The sequence below is a fragment of the Cydia splendana genome, chromosome 12, assembly GCF_910591565.1.
Source record: "Cydia splendana chromosome 12, ilCydSple1.2, whole genome shotgun sequence".
In the NCBI taxonomy this organism is placed as follows: Eukaryota; Metazoa; Arthropoda; class Insecta; order Lepidoptera; family Tortricidae; genus Cydia; species Cydia splendana.
In genome coordinates, this window is record NC_085971.1 from 2,572,638 (window position 1) to 2,597,882 (window position 25,245).

Below are 25,245 nucleotides of genomic sequence, written 5' to 3' on the forward strand. Positions count from 1 at the left end.
GATCGCTATATTTTACGTCGCATATTTCGTGCGGCGCGCCGCATCTTTTGTTTCCTTCTAATTTCCTGGCTTTACGCTCCTTAACTAGCATGTATTCTGGCAGCGATGGAAACAACACCAGTGTTTATCTAGAGCTCTGAAAGCCTGGGACAGGTTGGCTATATTGGCAACGATATAAACCCAATAGTGGTTGTTTATTGTCAATACTACCACTAAGGCTGGCCGCAGATTGCAACCTAGATAGCTACAACATGATATGAATAATGTTTAACTCGGAAACAGATTATGAAGGAACTTTTAGAATAAAAGTAAACATTTCGGAATTAGTAGTCGCAAAGACTGTAAACTTGCTCATCATGGTAGCCAATCTTGACTATAGAGATGGGGTGTTAGAGGTAATATTTCCAAGGCGATATTGATACTGCCTAGGGCCATAGAGGTGATAAGTTGATAACAGATAAATATTAAATAGCGCTCTGAACTAAACCCCTTTTTATGACGCCTCTTGTATGCGGTTTCTAGAATAGCTTCAACAACTGGCTCAGTTTGAAAACTAAAGACTATACATATCTTAATCTTAAACGTCCCCTTTCATGAGTCACTGTCTCCGCCACTATAAAATATCATAAACATTTATGTAGTGTCAGGCAGACCGTGAACGAACAAAATAAAACTATGCACTCGGTATAAAAGCAACGTAACTTGACCAATAGTAGACTTTATATCGTTGGAATAAGGATTACGAACGGTTAGTTATTTTTGCCGTCGACGGCAGTTATGGTAACCGGTAGCCAGGGGCCTAGTCAAGTGTCAATCATAGAAAACAACAGACAAAACTTAATGTATGTAAATGATCACGAAGAGACATCGTTGCATCTGTCATCCCGTCCCAATACATTTTGACTTTTTGATAGTCGGTCGGTCAGTCGAAGTTTCGGTTTTGATTATGTTAGTTTAGTGGTTTGCAGGACAATATTATTTAAGCCGTGAAAATAGCAAGCCCAGGGGTCTACCGCGAAAATCGAACGAACGAAGACGAACACGATTAATAGACCGCAAGATGTCGAAAGACGAACGAATGAACGAACTCAGAACGAAGTGATAACACAGAAACCACATTTCCATTTTAAGAATCTCAACACGATTTAACCCTTTGTAAGGCACAATCAAATAATTAAAATTACCACCTTATAAGTTATAACATAATTTTTAGGACTATAAGGTGGCAATGAGGCTTGATATGAGGATTTCTTGTAAAATAAAAGTGCATTTCGCACGCATTGATATATCCAGCGAAACTGCTACAGCAAAAACATATCAAACCACTATATTTCTAAAGTTCGAATGCGACCTTCTGTAAAAGTGTTCCCGGGTAAGTTATGGAGTGCTGTAGATTTCGCCTCGTTCCCTCGATTCCCTCGGGGGCTTTCGGTGACATCTGTAAATGCGGGTTATCTCGTGTCGGGACGGTGGCGACCCGATAACAGCTTATTTGCATTATTGATATGACAAGTGAAGGGGATGTAGTTTGGATCAAGTGATGTTTTACTACCGTTTTTTAAGGAAGACAAGTTGTTTAAAAGGTGTTAAATTGTTAATTTCTTACTCAACTTAGTTCATTCTTAAGCGAGGTTTAAACTAACAAGAACTTGCATGCAATTTTCATTACATTGCGGTATCTGATCAAACTTTTGAATGCAGTTTACCTTATGGCTCCTCTTCACGTTGGGCCAACGCCAACGCCAACGAGGGACGCAGCCATGCGGTAGAATGAGATAGCAATATCACTTGCTCCCTCTAACGCATAAATGCGTCCCTCGTTGGCGTTGGCGTTGGCCCAACGTGAAGAGGAGCCTTTACAAGTCGGCAATGTAACTTAAATTGCATGCAAGATGCAAGTTCTTGCCAGTTTAAGCCCCGCTTATAATTCTAAAGAAAGATTCTTGCCCGGAGTGATATGAAGAACGCCATACGTTTTGTGGTAACTGAAATGTCAAACGTCATATTTGACAACCAGAGTTATCGCATAATACATATACAGTCGACTCTCGTTAATTCGAAACTCAAGGGACTTTTAAAATACTACGAATTATCGAGAGTTTGAAATATCAAATGGTTTGAAATTATTGAGAGAAAAATAAGAAAGTTCGAATTATTGAGTATACCTAATCAATTATGACTTATTAACTGATACACACACACACATACACACACACTCACACGCACGCACACACACACACACACACACACACATATACACACCCTAAAAGCATAAGCCTTATCACCCTTTCTCACACATCATTTTAACTAGGTTTAGTTACTGTTACCTACTCTTTTGTAAGCCCCAAGATACAGGCTCAGCCTAGTTTGGGGCTTACCGGACACCTTTGTGCATGTGTATTTTATTATAAATAAAAAATATTCTATTCTATTCTATTCTAACTGCAAATTTTTTTACAATATCAAAAGGTTAGAGGTACATATTTACATGCACATGCATAAAGTGAATTAATTAGTAGGACAGTCTTTCGGAAGAAGTCTGAGGGTCTACCGCGAACCAAGTTTGACCTGTTGCCTATCTGTCGCACTTCTACATTCGTACGTAAGTGTGACAAGGGGACAACACATCGAACGTGGTTCGCGGTAGGCCCTCTGTAATATTAGTTTGCTTCAAAAACTTTTTTTTATCAGAAATATTTAGTGCCTGAAATGCGTTTACAATAACAAATGGTCGATGAACTTGAACTTGCCTCAAAATGTAGGGGTACGTATCTCTGCAATCTGATAACTTTGAATTGTCGAGTGTTTGACGCCTATGAGTTCGAATTAACGCGTCGTTTTGTTACGCAGTGATGACTTTTTTGTTCGAATTACCAAGTGCTTAAAAATGTATTGAATTATTTCGAAATATAAGAGATTTTCTAGGGAACTCGTGATAACTTCGAATTATAGGGAGGTTCGAATTATCGCGGGTTTGAATTAACGAGAGTCGACTGTAGGTATGTTCCGAACAGAGCCATTTACATTACTTACCTGCTAAAGGGGCACTCCACAAAAAGGTCTGCTTGTCGAGGACGTGAGGCGTATGGATGGCAGCTACGTACCTTAATAACATGCAGAAGTCTGTATTATATGCCGCTGAATTTAAAGCTAAGTTATCAAACATTATCATGCCAAATATCGGCTTCTTAGGGTCAGACCAAGACAAGTCTGAAACGATTTTGATAGCACACGCAGTAGGTAGGTACAAGTGTTATTTTTACGTCATAATTTCATAGAAGATCGACGTTTAAAATGACACTTGTACTGCGTGTGCTATCAAAATCGTTGCAGACTTGTTATGGTCTGACTCCCAGCTTTATCAGAAGTGTTAAAAATAGGGTCACATACCCGACACTTTTCTGGAATGCCCCTAAAATCGATGCACGAATTTTGTCTTTAGGTAGGTTTTACTTTAGGTACTTTAACACATCTATTATAATCAACGAATCTTTGCTCCAACTTAATGTCTGGCAAGTTTTCTTACTGCTTCTGAGAAGTTTACAAAGGTTGTTTGAACATAAATAAACTCGATTTCTATAAGTCTGTGAAAAATATTACACAACGTGTTCGTTTCGTGCTACATAGGTATAAAAGTTTACCTAACACACCTCCCTGAGGTACACCTTAGCCTTATACTAACATACTACCTTCCGATAGTCTTTATGTAGTTGTAATAAGGTTGAAAGGTCATTTTATAAGTTGAAAGTGTTGTAAGAATAAACCTCGAGCCATGTTTACTGCCCTTCATTAAGGAGTTCGGCCGTGTTCGGTCATAGATATATATACAATTTTCTCCTTAACACAATGGGAGAAGGTTCAAATGTGAAAAGTAATTTTTGACCTTCTTGCCTATTGACTTCCTCGGGGTCAGGGTTAGAGCATTGTCAGCCGGTTTATTCATTTGCTGCAAAATTCAACCTCGGAAGTTATTAAGAACATAATAAGTGAAGTTAAGTTAGGCGTTTTAATGGGTCGTTAGTTTTGTAAGTCTTCGTTGCGAGTCCATTAAGTTTTACAAGCAATTGCTCATATTTTTGGCACCCGGTGAAAGTGTTAGTTGAGATTTTTGGCGTTTTTGAACTAAGACAATTTCAAATGAAGGCAAAATAAGAATAGGGTAATACTTGGTACAAATTAGTAGGTATCATACATGTTTTCTAGATATTTATGCTGTCGGTCAGCAACATTACTTCTTTTATGAGGTCAAAAACTGCCAATTATAGGGCGTCTTGGGAAAGTTCTCAAAGTGGCAGGTGATAGGTTGTTAATTGTGTCTAGTTTATGGTTTATCTTTTTCGTTATTTTGTTAATTTTTCTAAGCGAGACTTAAATAAGAAACACGGTAATTTCAGCTTATTTAAAATAAGCAACTATAGTGGTACCTAGAGTACCTACGCAGTTATAAAAAGCAAAATCTCATCTTGAAAGTAATCTAGGTATTATACAAAGTTATGAAGCGTATTGATCGAAGTATTCTAAGTATAGGTAAAGTAGCGAACTCTTTATAAAACCCAGTAATTGATAGCCTCTGTTAGTGTCTAACGAACAGAAACTTTGCTTAAGTAGATTTACTTCAAGTCTGCAACGATTTACACTAACCAACGAGGTGGTTAGTTACGACTATCAGAAATTATCGCTTTTATTAAATAGTGATAAACTATACATACATACACAAGTATAAAACAACAAATTTTAAACATAAAATAAATAGTTTACTACAATCACGTTCTTAATGTTGGACAGATGTCACTTGGCGTTTTAGGTGGTCTTTTTGTATGAAATTATTGATGGCCTGTTGTATGGTTTTGTGAGCCGTGAACCTTGCGGAACACCAACAGCTTCGCCATTTTTATAAATTAATCAAAAACTGATTTAAAAAAAAATGTATGCGTCAAGTCAAGAATCTGCTCACAAAACATCATGAGAAAAAAAAATCTGTAAGAAATGTGAGGATAATATTCAGACATGAAAGTATGTTTGCCCAAGCTGAAACAAGGCGGTTCGCTCACGCATCGCGTTTGCTCGATCAATTACTTATTGTGTGATTTGACTCAGTAAATCGACCATTATTAATTGAACGGTTTAAGGTCAGTTAAGTGTGTTACTGTTCGAACGAAGGGTCAAGGGCAAACAAACATTTAATCGATCCGGTCCTGAAACTGGCTCTCGATAATACCATTCCGAATATTACGGGAATAAATCTTAATTAACAAGCTTGTATTAGGTCGACCTGTATGTAACTAACATGTAATGGAATCTAAGGTAACTAATTTAACCATCTTCCAAGGATCGTAGTGTCATGAAAATTGGCAGCTGTATGTAGTTCTGATGACAATACAATAATATGGTACTATCGAACTGATCTGATGATGGAGACAGGAGGTAGCCATAGGAACTCTCGACCTGTATGTAACTAACATGTAATGGAATCTAAGGTAACTAATTTAACCATCTTCCAAGGATCGTAGCGTCATGAAAATTGGCAGCTGTATGTAGTTCTGATGACAATACAATAATATGGTAGGTACTGTCGAACTGATCTGATGATGGAGACGGGAGGTGGCCATAGGAACTCCGTGATGAAACAACGCAACCTAATTGTGTTAGGGTTTTTTAGAATTGTCTCGATGAGTATTAGTTGTCTGTCTTAAGAAAAGTACAGTCATCGATAAAAGCTTGTACCAAAAATGAAATTTTTGCCAAAAACTTATTTTGATTATATTCCCTGTATGAGAAGCGCTGGTGGCCTAGCGGTAAGAGCGTACGACTTTCAATCCTGAGGTCGCGGGTTCAAACCCCGGCTTGTACCAATGAGTTTTTCGGAACATTATACGAAATATCATTTGATATTTACCAGTCGCTTTTCGGTGAAGGAAAACATCGTGAGGAAACCGGACTAATTCCAATAAGGCCTAGTTTACCCTCTGGGTTGGATGGTCAGATGGCAGTCGCTTTCGTAAAAACTAGTGCCTACGCCAATTCTCGGGATCACAAAACGGGATGCATATTCTCTGCTCAGCAACTTAGAAAAAACGAGAGCAATCGCTTGGTGGAAGTTCGTTAAAGGACAAGAACACTTGAAAGCTCTAATCAAAGGGATCAACAGCAGAACTGCTAAAGAGCTTTTAGGACTCAAAAGGCACAAAACCTGCGCGGTGACCAGAATCTCAGTCAGTACTGGACACTGTAAGTTCAATAAACATATGTTTCAAATTGGCAAGAAACAAGATGCGACATGCAGGTTCTGTCAGGAGTCAGAGGAGAGAGAGTCAGAGTCAGACTGCAATGCACATTCTCTGCTCTTGTGGACCACTAATGTCAAAAAGAAGTACCTACCTAGGGCGACACGTAGTGCAACCCTATGAGGTACAGAACATTACGGCCCAAAGAATCTGGAACTTTCTGGATGCAACGGGCATTAGTAATGAACTTTAAAGGGCCGTCACAATAGATCAATGCTGGTCGATGCGACACTCAAAGGCCCACAACACCACAATAATAATAATAATTCTCGGGATTAGTTGTCAAGCGGACCCCAGGCTCCCATGAGCCGTGGCAAAATGCCGGGATAACGCGAGGAAAATGATGATGATATTCCCAGTATACGATTTGCGAAATTCCATCGTTTTCATGGATCCCGATTTCAGTTCTGAAAAATCAATGACTTAAATGACTTCGGGGACATTCTATCAAAGATATTTTGAAGATAACGTGAATGGTCTGGCTGTACGGCGTAAAAATGTGAACTAACTGTTGAAATTAAATTTAATCACGTTATTAAATTTAACATACTATTATGTACGTAGCGGTGGTGGCCGAGTGGATATGACGTCCGACTTTCAATCCGGAGGTCGCGGGTTCAAATCCTGGCTCGTACCAATGAGTTTTTCGGAACTTACATATGTACGAAATATCATTTGATATTTACCACTAGCTTTTCGGTGAAGGAAAACATCGTGAGGAAACCTGCATACATCTGCGAAGAAATTCAAAGGAGTATGTGAAGTCCCCAATCCGCATTGGGCTAGCGTGGGGACTATACCCCAAGCCCTCTTGCGCATGAGAGGAGGCCTGCGCCCAGCAGTGGAACGTATATATATAGGCTGAAATTATTATTATTATATTATATTATGTACATATTAAATGAGGTGTCAAATATAAAAAAAAAAACATTGAGTATACCGAATTGCGAACCTCCTATCCTCGTGAACGTGAATATCGAAGTCGATTAAAAATAGCACCAGTCATCGCGTACCCGACACTTTTGGTAGAATGCTCCTTCTACGCTGACGAAGGCATGGGCAGAGGCTACTTACCAAAAGTGCTACTACTTGAAAGTCCCTACTGATTAGGGTATTCCTCAAGTCTTGAGAAAAACCGAATGCAAGTACGTTATTTGTCTGACTCTGGGTGTTGGAAGTTCGGCCCTCGTTAGCATAAGTAGGTATTATACTACATTTTAAAAGTTAAGTTTGTACGGGTCCACTGCTCGGAGACTAAAGGTCGTATGTTTTGATAAGTTTCTAGGGATGTAAGTCGTTTCTTAGTGGGGTGGAGTAAGAGTAATGAGGTTGGAAAGTTGAAAGTTAGTCGCATTTGCGACGAGGCGAATACGGTATGAGCGAACTCAATGCATAAGAGTGGTTCAGATGTAAGGCGTTTTCCAATATGACATCTAGATGATTTTGTTTCCGGGAAATACAGGTTAAATTTTTGGCTGATACCGAAAATTCCCGGTTATTTTAGACAGTACCGGTTCTGCCTACTACTTATCTATACATAACACACACATAACAAAAAACCTTATCGTTGTAAACCTCGACCGTTTCCCAGCAATCTATTTCCTTCATTGTATACTGTATTGTATTCGTCCAACATTCATTTTGCATAAGATTTGTGTTCATTTTGCATAAGATTGCAATGCTCGTTGCCCCCACTATCCTTGTCTAAGACGAGTAAGACGTCTCTAATGCGGATCCGCTCGCCGCTCCGGCAAGTGAGCGAGACAGCGCGAAGCACGTAGGTATATAGCGTCCCGCTCGCACACCGGAGCGGCGTGCGGTTGGAATATCCAATATGAACGCCTAAAGAGAAGTTTCCATTCGAACTGGGTCAGAAGTAAACTATACGAAGAATATAAAAGAAACTGTGAAGTTGTCTGTTGCCCGCAATGTTAGAATTGCTCTAGAGATCTAGAGAGGCATTCGGACTTTTAAAATGTAAACTTTGTTTGTATTGACTTGAGGTGCATTCCACAAAAAGGTCTACTTTGTCCGGGACATGACGCGTTTGGCAGCTACGTTAATGACCTGCAAAAATCTGTAGGTATTATACACCGTTGAATTTAAAGCTAAGTTATCACGTCATGACAAATAGAAAAGCGTCACGTACGATCAAGGAATTTAATTCCAGTACCATTTCGTACCTTGTCACAGTGACAATAGTAGGTATAAGGTCCCTATTAGCAACTTTCATATTGATTGTCATTGTGACAAGGTATTACGAAACGGCACTGAAATTAAATTATTATTATTTCGCACCACATTTACACATGCAGCCATTGAAATGCACCGAGTAAAGTCGAATCAATATTAAAAACAATATCAGAATTTCATAGTTGAAATGCTTCCTGTTTTCCACAATATGGAACTGAAAACTTCCGAACATCAATTCCATTTCTATACTTCGACACATATCTTACACTTTTAAGAGTAAGGTAAACGTACTAGTGCTCGACATGCTAATGGCCAATAGATGACACCCTGCTGTCACCTCTCTATTGACAATGACTTAAGTTTCAAGATGACATGTACTGGGACCGCGTCGAGCACCAGTAAGTACGTTTACCTTACTATAAGTATGTAGTTTTGTCATGGCCTGTCTGTTCGTATGTTACATAGTAGTAGGGCTTACGGCGATATTTACATCGAAAGCTGCATTTTTAGCAGAAAGCAAGCCGCTTTGCCCAGTGATAATAGGGACCAATCTGAATGATTTCATCCGAGGAAACACAAATTTCATTCACTAGAATTCAAGATGGCGGACCTTTTCCAAAATGGCGGTTGCAATATTAAAAAAAAATATAGACACAAAACGGCTGCACCGATTTTAGTGATTGATATATCGATCAATTCGTATTAACACCTGTAATCGAATAAAATATATAGAATTTAAGAAATTAAAGATGGCGGCCGAATATTAAAAAAAATGAGTTTTTTTTCTTTAATTTTTTTCCTTCTAATGAAAATAACAACTAAATATTCTATAAAATGATCACATATTCTTTCATTTAAATGAAACCTGATAATATTATCTGCAAAATAAAAAAACAATCTTAACAATCCGTTGAGTAGTTTTTGAACTATACGCATTTCAAAAAGCGCGTAACTGCCGTTCGAAACGGCCCGATCGCGCGACTCGCGTCAAAACTGAGAACTTTGATGATTTAAAGGTAAAAAAAGAACTGAAAACCTATTTACTTTATTTATTGAGCTATAAATAAATAAATAAATTGTATTTCTGCTCATTATTTGTGACCATTACGGGAAAAGGTATAGCGGCTGGCGCTTACGTCGCTTAGCACCGCAATAGTATTGGAGCGGCGTTAATAATAGCGTAAGTGCCATCCGCCCTAAGGTACCTATCTATACCCGTGGGTTCAAATTTATTCCTCTCTATCATCTTTGCCCGATGTAGTTGAACGAAAGAAAAGAAAATTCATATGAAATCAGATCAAAATATACCTAATATAATTAAATTAAATATATAGAGATGAACTACGCCAAACTGTCCCGCCCCTCCAATACTATTTCAATGTGTGTAGTATTGAAATAGTAATGGAGGGCGGGACAGTTTGGCGTGGTTTATCTATAAGTACCTTTTGTTTTTGCAAGTGCTGCATTGCACTGTGCAGGGTAGACCCACTCTCCGACACGTGCAGCGCATTGTTTCGCAGCCTTTTTTACAGCCGCAATGGTCCAGGTATGATAATTCACGCCACATCGCCCTAGCATCAGACCATTGCGATTCCCAACTGCCATTAGATGACTTCCAACCCCAAGAGGATGGCAATGGCACAGAGGCATCATCAAGAATAAGAGCATATCACCCCATAAGTGGCCTGCTTGATATGTGAGACGGAGCGCGTGTTTATGTAATGCTGCCGATGTTGGTGGGATGCTGGTTACCAATTTATTTTTAGTAGCAATTAGCTACCTGCGTACCAAGTTGTTCGACGAATGTGATATTTGTGGGTCATATAGGTAGCAGGTGAACTTTTCCAGCACAGCCATGATTTCTTTAGGAAGGCTTTGTAATGGCTGCGATATTTCTTTCAAAGTTGGTGTAACTTCAGGGTGTAACAACCATGTTTTGAAGCAAGACTTCTTTCCTGTTGTATGGAAGTAAGAAGTAGTGTCACACCCTGTAGAGGCGTTCACGCCACGAAGAGCGGTTGATCTGTCAGGACCCAAAGTATTTGCTATTTATGAACATCGATATAACGGCGTTTATTTGCAGTCCCAGTTATTAGCCATAACGCTTGCAGGCCACTATCAATTGAAGTTTGATGATATGATATCAATAACACCAAAACATCTGTATCGGAAGATCTAATCAAAATACGCCTAATTCCCTGTTCTGCTGATCTTTTGCGTGAAGTACGATGCGGCCATCAGCTTGTTCCGCATGTGTTCCTATTCATAAGATCAGGCAGAACAGGGAATTAGGCGTATTTTGATTAGATCTTCCGGTCTTCCGTTTTGGTGTTATTGATATCATATCATCAAACTTAAATTGAGAGTGGCCTGCAAGAGTTATGGCTATTAACTGGGACGGCAAATAAACGCCGTTATGGCGATCTTCATAAAATAGCAAATACTTTGGGTCCTGACAGATCAACCGCTCTTCGTGACTTTCACGCCTCTACAGGGTGTGACACTACTTCTTACTTCCATACAAAAGAAAATAAGTCTTGCTTCAAAACGTGGTTGTCACACCCTGAAGTTACACCAGCTTTGAAACAAATATCGCAGCCATTACAAAGCCTTCCTGAAGAAATCATGGCTATGCCGGAAAAGTTCACCTGCTACCTATATGACCCACAAATAGCACATTCGTCGGACAACTTGGTACGCAAGGAGCTATTTGCTACTAAAAAGAAATTGGTAACCAGCATCCCACCAACATCGGCAGCATTACATAAACACGCGCTCCGTCTCACATATCAAGCAGGCCAGTTATGGGGTGATATGCCCTTATTCTTGATGATGCCTCTGTGCCATTGCCATCCTCTTAGGGTTGGAAGGCATTTAATGGCAGTTGGGAACCGCAATGGCCTGATGCCAGGGAGATAGCGTGAATTATCATACCTGGACCATTGCGGCTGTAAAAAAGGCTGCGAAACAATGCGCTGCACGTGTCGGAGGGTGGGTCTACCCTGTACAGTGCAATGCAGCACTTGCAAAGGCAACTGCAAAAACGAAAGGTACTTATAGATAAACCACGCCAAACTGTCCCGCCCCTCCATTACTATATCAATATTAAACACATTGAAATAGTAATGGAAGTTAGTTTGGCGTAGTTCATCTCTATATATTTAATTTAATTATATTAGGTATATTTTGTTCTGATTTCATATGAATGTTCTTTTCTTTCAGTTCATCCACATCGGACGAAGATGATAAAGAGGAATAAATTTGAACCCACGGGTATAGATAGGTACCTTAGGGCGGATGGCGCTTACGCTATTATTAACGCCGCTCCAATACTATTGCGGTGCTAAGCGACGTAAGCGCCAGCCGCCATAACTTTTCCCGTGATGGTCACAAATAATAAGCGGAAATACAATTTATTTATTTATTTATAGCTCAATAAATAAAGTAAATATGTTTTCAGTTCTTTTTTTACCTTTAAATCATCAAAATTCTCACTTTTGACGCGAGCCGCGCGAGTGAGCCGTTTCGGACGGCAGTTACGCGCTTTTTGAAATGCGTATAGTTCAAAAACTACTCAAGGGATTGTTAAGATTGTTTTTTTATTTTGCAGATAATATTATCAGGTTTCATTTAAATGAAAGAATATGTGATCATATTATAGAATATTTAGTTCTTATTTTCATTAGAAGGAAAAAAATTAAAGAAAAAAAACACAATTTTCTTAATATTCGGCCGCCATCTTTAATTTCTTGAATGCCATATTTTTTATTCGATTACAAGTGTCAATACGAATTGATCGATATATCAATCACTAAAATCGGTGCAGCCGTTTTGTGTCTATAATTTTTTTTAATATTGCAGCCGCCATTTTGGAAAAGGTCCGCCATCTTGAATTCTAGTGAATGAAATTTGTGTTTCCTCGGATGAAATCATTCAGATTGGTCCCTAGTATCACTGGGCAAAGCGGCTTGCTTTCTGCCAAAAATGCAGTTTCTTTTCGCTAAGCTCTATCACTAACAGGCATTTATTCAGAAACTAAACCTTGTTCTTGTTTTCTTTATTTGTTGAACGGCCTTCAGGCCTATTCGGTAGTGACCCTGCCTTTCGAAGCAGGAGATTTCGGGTTCGGATCCTGGTGAGGGCATTTACTTGTGTGTTTATCGTAGATATTTGTTCCTGAGTTATGGATGTTATTCTGTATTTGAGTACACAAGCCTTGAGCTTAAATGGGATTAGGTCGATGTGTGTAAGATTGTCCCATAATATTTATTTATTTTATTCTTCCTGCTAGGCACACAGTTTCATCGTGCGAATTTTAATGCTAGTCGATCTCTATTTAAACGTAGTTTCAAGCAAATTTGCCCCAACTATTTCCCGTCCACCGCGCGCACCGTTTTAATCTTGCTCCACGTAAAATATTATCGCGAATATTTCCATTGTACGCGCTGCTGTGAAGCACAATGCTCTAACCCAATTAGTCTGCCAGTGGAGCTTATTAGGTTGCCTGCATATTGTCCTGGTGGGAATAGAGGGATACAAGCGGCTCGGGGATTCAAGCGAGTCATCAATAAGGTAAGGTAAACCGGCCATCTTGGGTACAGCGGTGTTTAGAGTTTTCAATCTTTATTTTTTTTAAACAGAGAGCGCACAAAATAAATGGCAGAGAGAAGAACAGAATGACGATTACTCCACCGACAAGAGCTAGGCTCTTAAGAATAATGATGATTAGGTAAATAGCACGCGCACTTATTGAATTCATAAGCAATATGAAAAAGCGGCCTTGATTACGTTTGGTCAATGTTTTGTTTATGTATATTTCAAACGGGGTATGCATGTCGTGGCCATATTTTAGAACTGATCATTTCATTACATCGGTTGGCCACATCATGAAAAAGTCAAACCTAACCTGACCATATCATGAAGTGATCATTTCTAAAGTGACATTTCATGAAATTATCAAATTCTATGATCTGGCCACGACATACACTACACACGCTACGAACACAAATCTATGTATTTTAATTCACGTCTGTAATCGAAAAACACCCAAACAGGGTAAGTTCTTTAACATTTTGCAAAGTTACCTAAAGTACTTATTATGGATCAATATCCAATGCTCATAGATATTTATTTTAATCCCGCGGCGAGATGTAAATACTAAATAAGTAATCAAACATGCTTATTGATCCTCATTTCTCAGAAACTAATATTTAATATAGATATGTCGAGGGAGCTGTGACTGTTATTGAGAAAAGTAATTTATTTCGTGCCAAATTGTTACTTCAGACAAACCTGGTAACTTGGTAATCCATTTGTTGGAATATGAACAAGTTGTGATTACGAATATGATGTCTACGAGTATTATGAATTCTGCTCCACGCGGGAAAGGATAAAGCTTGAGATGGGCGCTCTGTAAAGCAGGCATAAATCTATACGCTTTAACGCATTTACTGCCAGCGACCCGCTGGGCGGGTTCTCTGTTCGTAGTCGCTTTTCGCCAGTTTTTTAGCCCCTTATCATTCTGTCGATACGTTCTTTAGACTTTTACTTGTAAAAACCTGAGTAATTTCTAGAGAAGACATGCAATTTTCTCCTAGTAACTTAACTCGTAAAACTGCGTCGAGTTCTAATTTCTAGTTTTACTTTTATCTTACTAACTCTAGAGTCTAGACAGTTGCTTCGTATTCAGTTGACTGGCCTACTCACAGTCGTAGTGCGAGTGCCAGTTTCAAGATAATGACTAATTTTAGAGTCATAAACTAATTGCAATTTCAGAGTTATTGTGCAATTACCCCTCTGACCCGGCTTCCAGCTCTGGTTACGAGACTTACGAGTAGGTCGGGGAATAAATTTTATTAAGCTGTTTTTGCATTCAGTGTCTGTGGACCGCAGTTCAAGTTGTGTAAATAGGGTAAAACTGTTGATGAATTTAGTGGTTGTTTACAACTTTAAATAAAAAAGAAACCTGAGCAGGGAATTTGTACTGATTATAAATCACAATCTGATTGTCTTAGGTAAATCATAAATATGTTTTAATCTGCTGTCAGCTTACTCAATGTAATTCTGAATACTATTACTTGAATTGGGCTTTTATAGTCAGATCAACTTTTTCCGACACTAAGATAAGGTTGCAATAAAAAAAAATGTATTTTATACAATCGTAATATCCAATAAATCACTATTGTATACAATACTTTTTCTACGAGTCAACAATAGTACATTGTGCAACGTGGGGGGTAAGCGAGATTTTGTAAACGAGGTCTATAACTCCCGACAGCCGCAGGCTGGAGGGAGTTAAAGACTCGAGTTTACAATATGCTTACCCCCGGAGTTACACACAATGTTTTTCATCACACTTGCGAAGAAAAAACTAAATTTTAAGCGAAATAATTCTTAAATACGGTGACATTTCAAACATTCGTCCGCCATGGGGCTATTCATAAATTACGTCATTTCAAATTAGGGGGGGGGGGGTCTGGACATCGGATGACGGTAGCATGAAGTAGGAGGAAAAGGGGTCATTTGAAGCATGATTTTTGGATGATTATAGGGGGGGGGGGGTCAAAAATCGTCAAAAATCGATGACGTAATTTATGGACAGCCCCCATATTGTCTTGTTTTGGCAGGTTAGGATTCGAAGGCACAGACCCACCCGGATTCAGCCATAATCGAAAATTGTGTAAAAAATAATTTAAACGGCTAATAAATTAATCTAATTAAATATTTTTAAACATACACATAAAAAATAATTTATAAACGTCAGTATTTTCAACGTAAAACTACTTTTTTCGTATAAATTAGTGACATAATAAAAAAAAAAAGCCATAACTCATTCGTGAGTTATAGCTTTTTTTTTTCAGAATCTATAACTCCCGCGGGAACAATGTAGGCCTTTGTACTTCAGTACACCTGCATGAAATAAGATCTTTTTCGAGCAAGTGTGATGAAAAAATAATATTTAAACAGTTTAAACTACTAGAATTATACAAACAAACCAAACCAAAAGTATACAGCTAAGATACGCGAGCAGCCGCGATACCTTCATACTGCTACGGGGCTGTCCATAAATTACGTCATCGATTTTTGACGATTTCAGACCCCCCCCCCCCCCCCCCCCCTAAAATCATCCAAACATCGTGCTTCGAATGACCCCGTTTCCTCCTACGTCATGCTACCATCATCCGATTTCCAGACCCCCCCCCTCCTAATTTGAAATGACGTAATTTATGAATAGCCCCTACGCGCCCCGGCCGCCGCGGCCCGGCGCGTTGATCAACGACACCTTCTCGTAACTCATGAGGCCCTGGTACTTGCTCCGCGCTAAATTCAATTTTTAGACAGTTGGTTTCTCGATTTTGGCCACCGTAGCCTATGGAGACTGTGAGGGATACGGGCAGAGCAGCGCAAGGATCCTAGCGTTTAGGTTGCACAATTATAACGAATAAACACAGAAGTATATAAAATAGATATATTACACATGAAAAAAGTACAAGCGTCAGTCAATAAGTGAAGTATCGAAAGAACATGTCAAATTCATAATATCACAACAACAAAGTAGCCAGTATAAACATTGCTTTTGATGCAAACCTCAACACGCCTCCTCAAATGCAAGGTTTATTATGTTACCACAAAACAAGCATATTCATATAAAGAATGAATTGAAATACCTTTTACAGACAGTATTTTGTTAACTCATCTACCGATATCGATTCTGAGTGTACGTGTCTCAACACTACTTTGGTTTGGTGTCATATAAGATATAAGTTTTTTGACACTAATTAGCATACGCGCCTAAACCACGGGGTATAGGAGGTGTGGTATCAACTAACGGCATTTACAGAGATTAACATACCTTAATCAATTTATTCTCGTCAGTAGACTTAGAATATAACTCTATAAACATCTAGATGAGAGAGTCATACTTCTCCGCACATAATTAACTAGCACTTTCTGGTTACTAAATCAGAATGCTGACTCCTCCTAAAACGAGAAGAAGAGCTGCAATAAGGTTACCAAGCAATTGCAGTCGCAACAGCAGCAGAGTAATACAACTTGTACTCGTGTCCGTACTGTTTTGCTTTACTTACCTCTATTACCTACGAATATTACGATATTCGACAAATAATGGCGACAAAGTTTGCCATCTGTATAACATGAGTCATGATATACGCATCAATAACATATTGAAAGTTTTTATTGACTTTTCACTCACACTGAACTTAGCTACGTTTAAATCACTGAGTAAGAATAATAAGACTAAGAATTTATTTGGTAAAATTTTCCTTACTTTGACGTTGTCCTATTTTGACGTCATAATTACATATGACAACTGCCAAAAGCACCTATTCAAGTTTCTCGAAGTCTTCAAAAATAAGGTTTTATGCCAAATAGTAAGTATAGTAACGTTTCTGTCGTTTTGACGATAAACCTATTTGTCTAATTTACAGTACTTTAGACCTTGCAGATTCTACTCAATCTGTATTCGTCACCACTAGAAAATACCTAGAACATTGAGTTCCTATCCTCCCTTCTTTTCAAACATCCTCTCCTCACACCAAGTCGCAAGTTTTCAACCTTCCTAGGACAAATATCAACAAAATACTTTTCATTATTACTGTAATTCAGGACTTTACTTTCTGTGTATTTAGTAAAGTTATCCTGACAAATTACAAATTTGTTTCTTGCTGGTATCCACACTCTAAATCCTTTCTTAGTCCTCGAATATCCTGTAAAGACTGCTGCCATTACTCTCCTGTTAAACTTTCCTTTACGTAAGTTTCCATCTAAAATATGTACCTTTTCCCCAAATTTACGCATGTAGCAGATTTTCACAGGCTTCTGGCACCATTTCTCATAAGGAATCTCAATATTCAAATTAGGAGTTGGGCAGCGGTTTCTAATGTAACACGCGGTATCTATAGCTTCGGCCCAAAATTCAATATTCAACGCGCTATCTAAAAGCATACATTTTGCCATTTCTACAAGAGAGCAGTTAATTTCGCCTACTATTTTATTTCCTTTAGATACCTCCAGACATCTTTGAATTCCCTCTTTGTATAAATATTTATCAAACGCCGCATTAAAGTATTCTGCACCATTATGCGATTGAAAATATTTAATCTTTGAACCAGTATAGATCTCTGCATACTTCTTATACAGTTTAAATGCTTCTAATGCTTTGTCTTTGGTTTTTAGAAAGTAAACTTCGCACCAACGTGTATAGTCGTCAACAAAAGTAATAAAATATCTAGCACCAGATTTTGACTCACATTTCATAGGACCTACGATATTAGAATAAACTGTATGCAACCTCTCAGTAGATGTTACACTCGACGTTGAAGAAGTTAATATTGATGTCTTGCCTTTATTGCAAATATCACAGTCACTCATACCTAAATGAAACTCGCTCACATTCATATCATGACCAGTTTTTAATAACAGTTTTAAAACATCTTGTGAATTAAGGTGACCTAGCCTTTCATGCAAAAGTCGCAAATTTGGCTTACTGTCAGTGGACACACTTGCCGCTTCACGCTTGCAGAAGTAATATGGTTTACCTCTAGGATACGCAGTCAGTCTAACCTTACCCCTTTTATCAGTTATCTCGGTGGCATCACGCGTCAAGCTAGCGTCATAACCATTATCTGTATTTTTTAATACCGAAATTAATTTATTCCCTAGATCTGATGAGCACAGTCTACCCTTATTAAGTTCATTAATATTTTGTACCGCGTTCTCTGTTAATGCCGACGGCGTAACCACACCCTTACCTTGCATCTCCGCCTCTTTGTTAGTAGTCAGATTTAATTTACCATGGCTCTTTTCAAGTGTATCTCTAAACAAGTTCGTATCGACGTTTGAATGGGATGTACACGCAGAATCAACAAGCGTTTGTTGTTCAAGTTCATTAATAACGTTGCATTTCTCTACACCTGAAACATGTAACGAAATTAATCCTAATACATCTATATCATTACCACGACGCGTTGCTCTTGTATTAGCTTCACGGCAGTCTGAGGCTTTATGACCAGGGCGATTACAACGGTAACAAGTAAACATTCTTTTCTTATGACTAGTTATGTCGTTTTCATAAAGGCGGTGAAAAGGTGACGGATCTTTTCTTTCAGCGTTTATATTAGCACGTACGTACATGACATCGTTCTCAGTTGAGTTTTCTTTTCTGGATTCATATTCCTCCAAGATTTTCACTTTGAGTATCTCTGGCTTCGGCAAATCGTCACGACTTTCGATAGCACATCGAAAATTAGCAAAACTAGGTGGTAAAGTATACAAAAGCATTATCGACAGTAAATCTTCATGAATATTTACATCCATAGACTCTAATTTGTCCACCGCATCAAAGAATGAGCCAATCTCCTCACGAACATCTCCAGACTCACTCATCTTGTACATTAGGAGACGTTTCAATAACATGGCCTTCCTAGCAGGCCCGCGAGAAGCGTGAACGGATTGCAGTCGCAGCCATATCTCGCGCGAAGTCTTACAGTCTCTTACATGACGGAGCTCCGATGGACTGATGCACAGTATCAAATCCGCCCTCGCTTTAGCATCTTCAGTATCCCACTTATCTGATTCAGGTAATTCAGCTGGCCTAGGTATCTTCCCATTAGTATAATTCCAAAGGCCATTTTTCACTAGAGTAGCTTCTGCATGTAGTTTCCAGCTTTCATAGTTTTCCTTCGACAAAGGCTCGATTCGTACAGTATTCATTCTTGGTTTAGTAGGCACAATCACAAGAAATTTTTCATCGTCATCGTAAGTTGATATTAGTACATTTCACAACCAATTCTGGGCCCATAACCCTTGTGAGGGATACGGGCAGAGCAGCGCAAGGATCCTAGCGTTTAGGTTGCACAATTATAACGAATAAACACAGAAGTATATAAAATAGATATATTACACATGAAAAAAGTACAAGCGTCAGTCAATAAGTGAAGTATCGAAAGAACATGTCAAATTCATAATATCACAACAACAAAGTAGCCAGTATAAACATTGCTTTTGATGCAAACCTCAACAGAGACCAACAAGCAACGCTAAGTGGTTTTCGTAGTCTATGGATGTTGCTATATTAAGGGTGTCACATGCGCGTTTCTGACTTATGAAGCAATTGTTTCTACTATAAAACCTAAAATAAATTACAAATTGAGCTATGGTTTTGTTTCGTCCTCTTGATCGCGGCGAGCTGTGATTGGTCAATTTCATTATAGTTGACTAAACTGTATCGAAATGAATATTATAGTTGAGTTGGGAGTCCATACATTAAAAATACCAAATTGCAGTTTGGTATACGAAATCTTAATTCAAGAATTACAGTCGACGAGTAGAAAAACGTTATTTGAGGTGTGCTATAAAGAGTTATTATATGCCTACAATTTTTGAATTACCTACGCTTTCTATACGTCGAGTTCAATAGACGGAAATTATTCGCCAGACTGCAACTATTAGGTATTTTAAGAAAATTGTAGGGGAAGCTTTAGAAGTATGTTGGGCTGTTGGCCATACGAAAGTACATGTGCACCTACCTTTATTTAATGAAAAAATATTGAGTTGATTTTGAAGAATTTAAAATATGTTCTTACGAATTAACTTGGTTAGCAAATGGGGTTGGTCCAAAAAATTAAATGCATAACCGTTGGGAGTTGACTGAACGTTGACGGATCACGGCGAGCAAACTTACAATGCACACACCCGTTAAAAGAGCGTTGACGTTGGCGACCCCGTCTGCTATCTTTGAGACACAATGTCTGCTCGTATTGGTACGTAATAACTATATACATATGTACCTACTATGTAGTACACGGACGGACCTTGTCTAAACTTTCCACCCGCGGACTCATCCATCATATCATACACCTACCAACCTACATGGCGTATGGGGACATTAAACATTATGTATGTACAGCCAAGGAATTTAATTTTCGTACCATTTCGTACCTTGTTAGAGTGACAATCAATATGAAAGTCGCTAGGGACCTCATTCTTTTGTCACTGTGACTAGGTACGAAATAATAGGTACTAAAATTAAATTCCTTGACCGTACCGCTAACTTGTTCAAGAAGAGCTCCCTTTACACAAGAAGGAATAGGCAGTATGCAGTTTTTGACCCTAGATACATATTTTAAATTCTATTCAAGTAAATATTATATGTAAAACGTGTATCCTGTACAACATTTGCCTATGATACGACCAATTACGCTCGCTTTAAATGACGAAATATTTACGGTTTTTGGGGAGTACAAAAGCGTGTCATTGGTATTTTGGAGCAACATCCTTTGTGAGCCTTTTTTGATACGATTTTACGTTAAACTTTTTTTGTGTAATCAGATTCGCCTACCTTTTTCCCTTTAGGCTTTTTGGCCTACATTAATTGAATACGAGAATGTTGCGGATGGAAAATTTCACATTCAGTTCCTTTGTAGATTTAAGATGATTCTCGCAAAATTGTAACAAAGAATTTGGTTAAAGGAAAACTAGTAAAAGCTATGAACACACAGATTTTTAGATTTATTATACATAATACTGCCCCATTATGCACAACCGAAAAAAATAATAATTCGTTTATTGTACGAGTAGGTGTATTGTAATGTAGGTATGATTCTCAAGCAGAAATTGCAAACACGCGTGACAAAAACGCGTATTTCTACATTTTCACACCCCTTCATTACTCCTAAAGGGGATGATTTTACAAACCACCCTTTTCTGTTCTCTCCCCTAGTAGTTTTTGAAAGATTTGCAGGCGCCCCTCGCATAACACGGCTCAAGGACAATATCTTCATTAAGTGGAAAAACCTCAATTCATTCCACTCGTTTTTGAAAAAAATTGTTTAATAGATTAATAGCTTGATAATCCTTTGAAAAACCATTTGACATATGTATATAGTTAGCACATGAGATCCGAGGAAGCAAATTGATCCCCACGGGTCCCATGCCCCCACGCTTACACCCTCACTAATTCACGATTTTTTTGCACGAAGGCATACGAAGTGTAGTGAGATGTATTCCGGTCCGGTCCAGTTGGTGGGAATCATACAAACATGTCAGGGCTTGTGCACAAATCACACGAGGTTCGATAGGGGGTGGGGGGGTCACGAAAAAATTATCGTCAAAAAGTAGCCGAAAACACCTCACGTGATTTGTCCACAACTCCACCGGTACGCTGTCAGCCTGCGTTGACTCTAGGTTGTTGTGTAAGTAGATACCTAACTAGACACGACCCCAAACAGACGGGCTGCCGATAGCCTTCCAAGTTCATTCAGCTCAATTCCCTGGAGTTGGAGCAGCAGGTTACTGTCCGGCGGCTTTCCCACATTATTCTCCTCGAGCCTTCTTGTTTTCTTGCAGAAAAGTTTAGTTACTGTCATTAGTACCTATATTTTCGGTTAGTAGATATTTGCTTGATTGAATATTATGCTTCATGGCCATTCATACGTTCGGCTCGTGGGCTCGAGCTTAATTAACTGGAAGATTTAAGATGTAGAACAGCGATGATGTGACAGATATTGTATATTACAACAGTTTAGTACCTACTCGTATGTTTATACCCACTTTTCAGATATGCAAAGATCAGACTCGCAAGGTCAACCTACGGCTCATGAGCGCACAGAGGCACTTAGGTAGTTATTATGGTTTGTAACTTGTAAGGTCTGGCAATTCAGAAATATGAACATGTTTAATCTCAAGGAAACGTCGGTTTGCCCTAATTAAATCATTGAATCGTCTGCTAAACGGCCTAGCGAGAAAAGGAAGCGATTGTCAATTATGAGAGGCATTTCCGCAATGACGCACGCGTCATGAAACGGTTCCGACATGAAGTCGATTCTGTTTTAACAGTTTGATATGGTCTTATTTTGATACAACCTTGACCATAAGCACTAAACCCCGTTATCAATATTGCAATTTATTGGAAATCTGGGTTGGTAAAAGTGGGGAGCCTTATCTTCACCATTCACCATTGTTGCCCAACTTGCCCAAGTAAAACAATAAAAGAAAATAATATTACCAAGCAATAGATATCCATTAAATTCACAATTAACCTAGCTGCGTAAATAAAGTATAAAAGTATTTTTTATTATGAAAATTATACTAAAACTTAGCCAAAATCCTAAATACGCCCTTGAATCTCACCATACAGTCAGCAGCAGAAGTTGTTCAGCGGGCCAGGTGTTCAGAATGATCTTGATGCGACTTTAATGTTAAGAGAATAAGAGCGTGTCAAGGTAATTTTGAACACCTTGCCCGCTTTACAACTTCTGCTGCTGACTGTACAATTTATAGCGATTTAATGCTAGTTTATCCGAAGTTTTGTACTAAAGGCGAATTTAAGATATCTACGTATTTTTGCAAACCCTTATTTTAAACCAACTGCAAAACCGATAAATGGTGCTGACTACTGCTGACGAAATGCAGGAATATCATAATTTCAATGTCATTTTATTTAGAGACCAACTGAGATCATTATAAGGCATTTCGTTGGCACTATGGCAGGATGAAGCCTGATGACCCGACTAAATGTCGTATCAAAATGAATCTAAAATCATTTCAATTTATAATCGGCCTGAAGAATTCCAAATTAGAATTCTTTCATGATTACGTAATCTCTTAGATTTCAGAACAGAGACGGACGGAACAACATCTCAAGATTATTCTGGCATTTCTGGCTTTATGATGACAATAAATATACCGATGATGAATCATAAAGGATTCACCAGATGGGGCTTTTTAAATGTCGGTTCAAACTTGAATTAAGAACGGAATAGTCTTATAACGTTCTAAAACGTTTGGCACATACGCCCTTTTGGTTACTGGTGCATTTGGCGAGATGTGGAAATCGATTATCTAACGCATTCACTACATAGCCTTCCGTTATAAAGAGCTTTATTTCCTGAATAACAAGATTGCTTTTTCAGTAACAAAGGAGTGAGATATTGTCAACCGCATACACGTCCATGTTCCTTTATAAACAGCTTTATTTCTTAAAAATTAAGGTTGTTTTTTAATTGTACGACTGAAGGAGATATGAGTGAAAGAGAACACGCGGGTCTTGAGCATTAATTTGCAAGTATCATTTATCATTTACTGAGTAATTAGACTAATTATCGTGAGAATTTTACCCCGAGATAGCACTTGAACTGTAATAGGTGGTGTAATTAAACCTTTTATATGTTGTGGGGTGTAGTTCTAGTCTAGCTATCACGGTTCATGAGATACAGCCTGGTGACAGACAGACAGACAGACGGACAGTGGAGTCTTAGTAATAGGGTCCCGTTTTATCCTTTGGGTACGGAACCCTAATAAATGACACCACTAAAATGAAACCTCTTAACAGCTGTTTAAACGATATTAACTTATATTGACCATAGCATTTTTTGTTACAGACTATAGTTCCCGTTACAAACAGAATGGGAACCGAAACCATATACGTAAGTAAACAGTACCTACTATAAAACTTCTCGTATTCCATACATTTTTTGATTCGTAGCGCCATCTACTGAATTACGTGGTAATCAACGCGGGAATCATGACTTCCAGCGGGCGAATACAGCGAGCTATTATCCTGGCTGTTAGCTTAGACTACGTAGACCCTGGAACGCTTACTAGATGGCGCCTGTGAACGCTCTTGAACCAACTAGTGAGTTGTTTGAAATGTTAGATGGCGCTTTCAACGTATTTTAATAGGAACTCAACAAGTCTGCATAAATGGCTAAACGAGCTTGCAAGTTCAATCGCCCCCCGTAAGATGTCGCCAGTGATTTCGTCATTTTTGCATTGTGTGTTTGAATAATCGAGTTATTTAATGGAATTTATATTCTAAATGCGGCGGAATGTTTTCAAACATTATTGGAATACACGAGTACCATTAAGATAACGAAAAACGATATGTGAATTTCAATATGTGAAAACCTTTGGGATTAAATTTCCAATGGAGCAATGGCGGTCGGCATGTGTACGTAATACCGCTAATGCATTTTGCATAAATATACACAGGAGCGGTCCTATGGAGCGCTTACAAAAATATACCTCACTTAAAAGCCCGCAGAAAAGCTTAATTTAATGCCCTATATGGACTGCCCGCACAATTTCACGTTACATTCAAGCCCCGCTGCATAAGTGCCGAATTAAAATATTTTGGCACGGGCCTTTGCTTTTAAAATATGTTAAAAGATTGCACATGGCGGCCTACTGGCACCGTGTCCATTGTCCTCAGGCAATAACCGGGTAATTTATAGAAACTGTTCCGCTCTCATATTGCCGGGTATCAGTTCATTAATTAACTATAGAGAGGGTTTTGCATTGAAAACTGTTGTGGCTTTTTAAAAGCTGAATGTTATATTTTTAAACGTTAAAAAAAGTTATGGTCACCAGTGGCTCACCACAATATACCTAGAATCAGCCATAGTTTTTCCGGATAAATCCATTTTTGTTTTCGAAACTATTAAGGTGGTGGTACTAGTGCTCGACATGCTAATGGCCAATAGATGACACCCTGCTGTCACCTCTATTGACAATGACTTAAGTTTCAAGATGACATGTAATGGAACCGCGTCGAGTACAACACGTTTCTTTACTACCAAATTCGGCAATTTTCCTAACTTCTACATCCTTCAACAGCTAAACACTTAAATATTTTATTTAATTAGCGCCAGCACAACTAGACAGGATAGGTCTGTGAAAGCCATGCCGTAAATCCAGCGTCGGTTCCGCCTCGGGCGAGTCGCGCACACGCCTCCGGATATCCAGCGTTACG

General features: G+C 38.6%; 1 protein-coding gene across 5 annotated transcripts in view; it reads left to right on the forward strand.

Annotated features, from left to right (window-relative positions):
• LOC134795287 (tyrosine-protein phosphatase Lar) overlaps positions 1-25,245 on the forward strand; it is a 646,064-nt gene that overhangs the window by 11,881 nt on the left and 608,938 nt on the right. For all 5 annotated transcript variants that reach the window (XM_063767084.1, XM_063767085.1, XM_063767087.1 and 2 more), the window contains exon 2: positions 23,876-23,920. In XM_063767084.1, coding sequence (XP_063623154.1) covers positions 23,900-23,920 — 21 coding nt within the window. In that variant the 5' untranslated portion in view covers positions 23,876-23,899. The remainder of the gene's footprint in view (positions 1-23,875; positions 23,921-25,245) is intronic.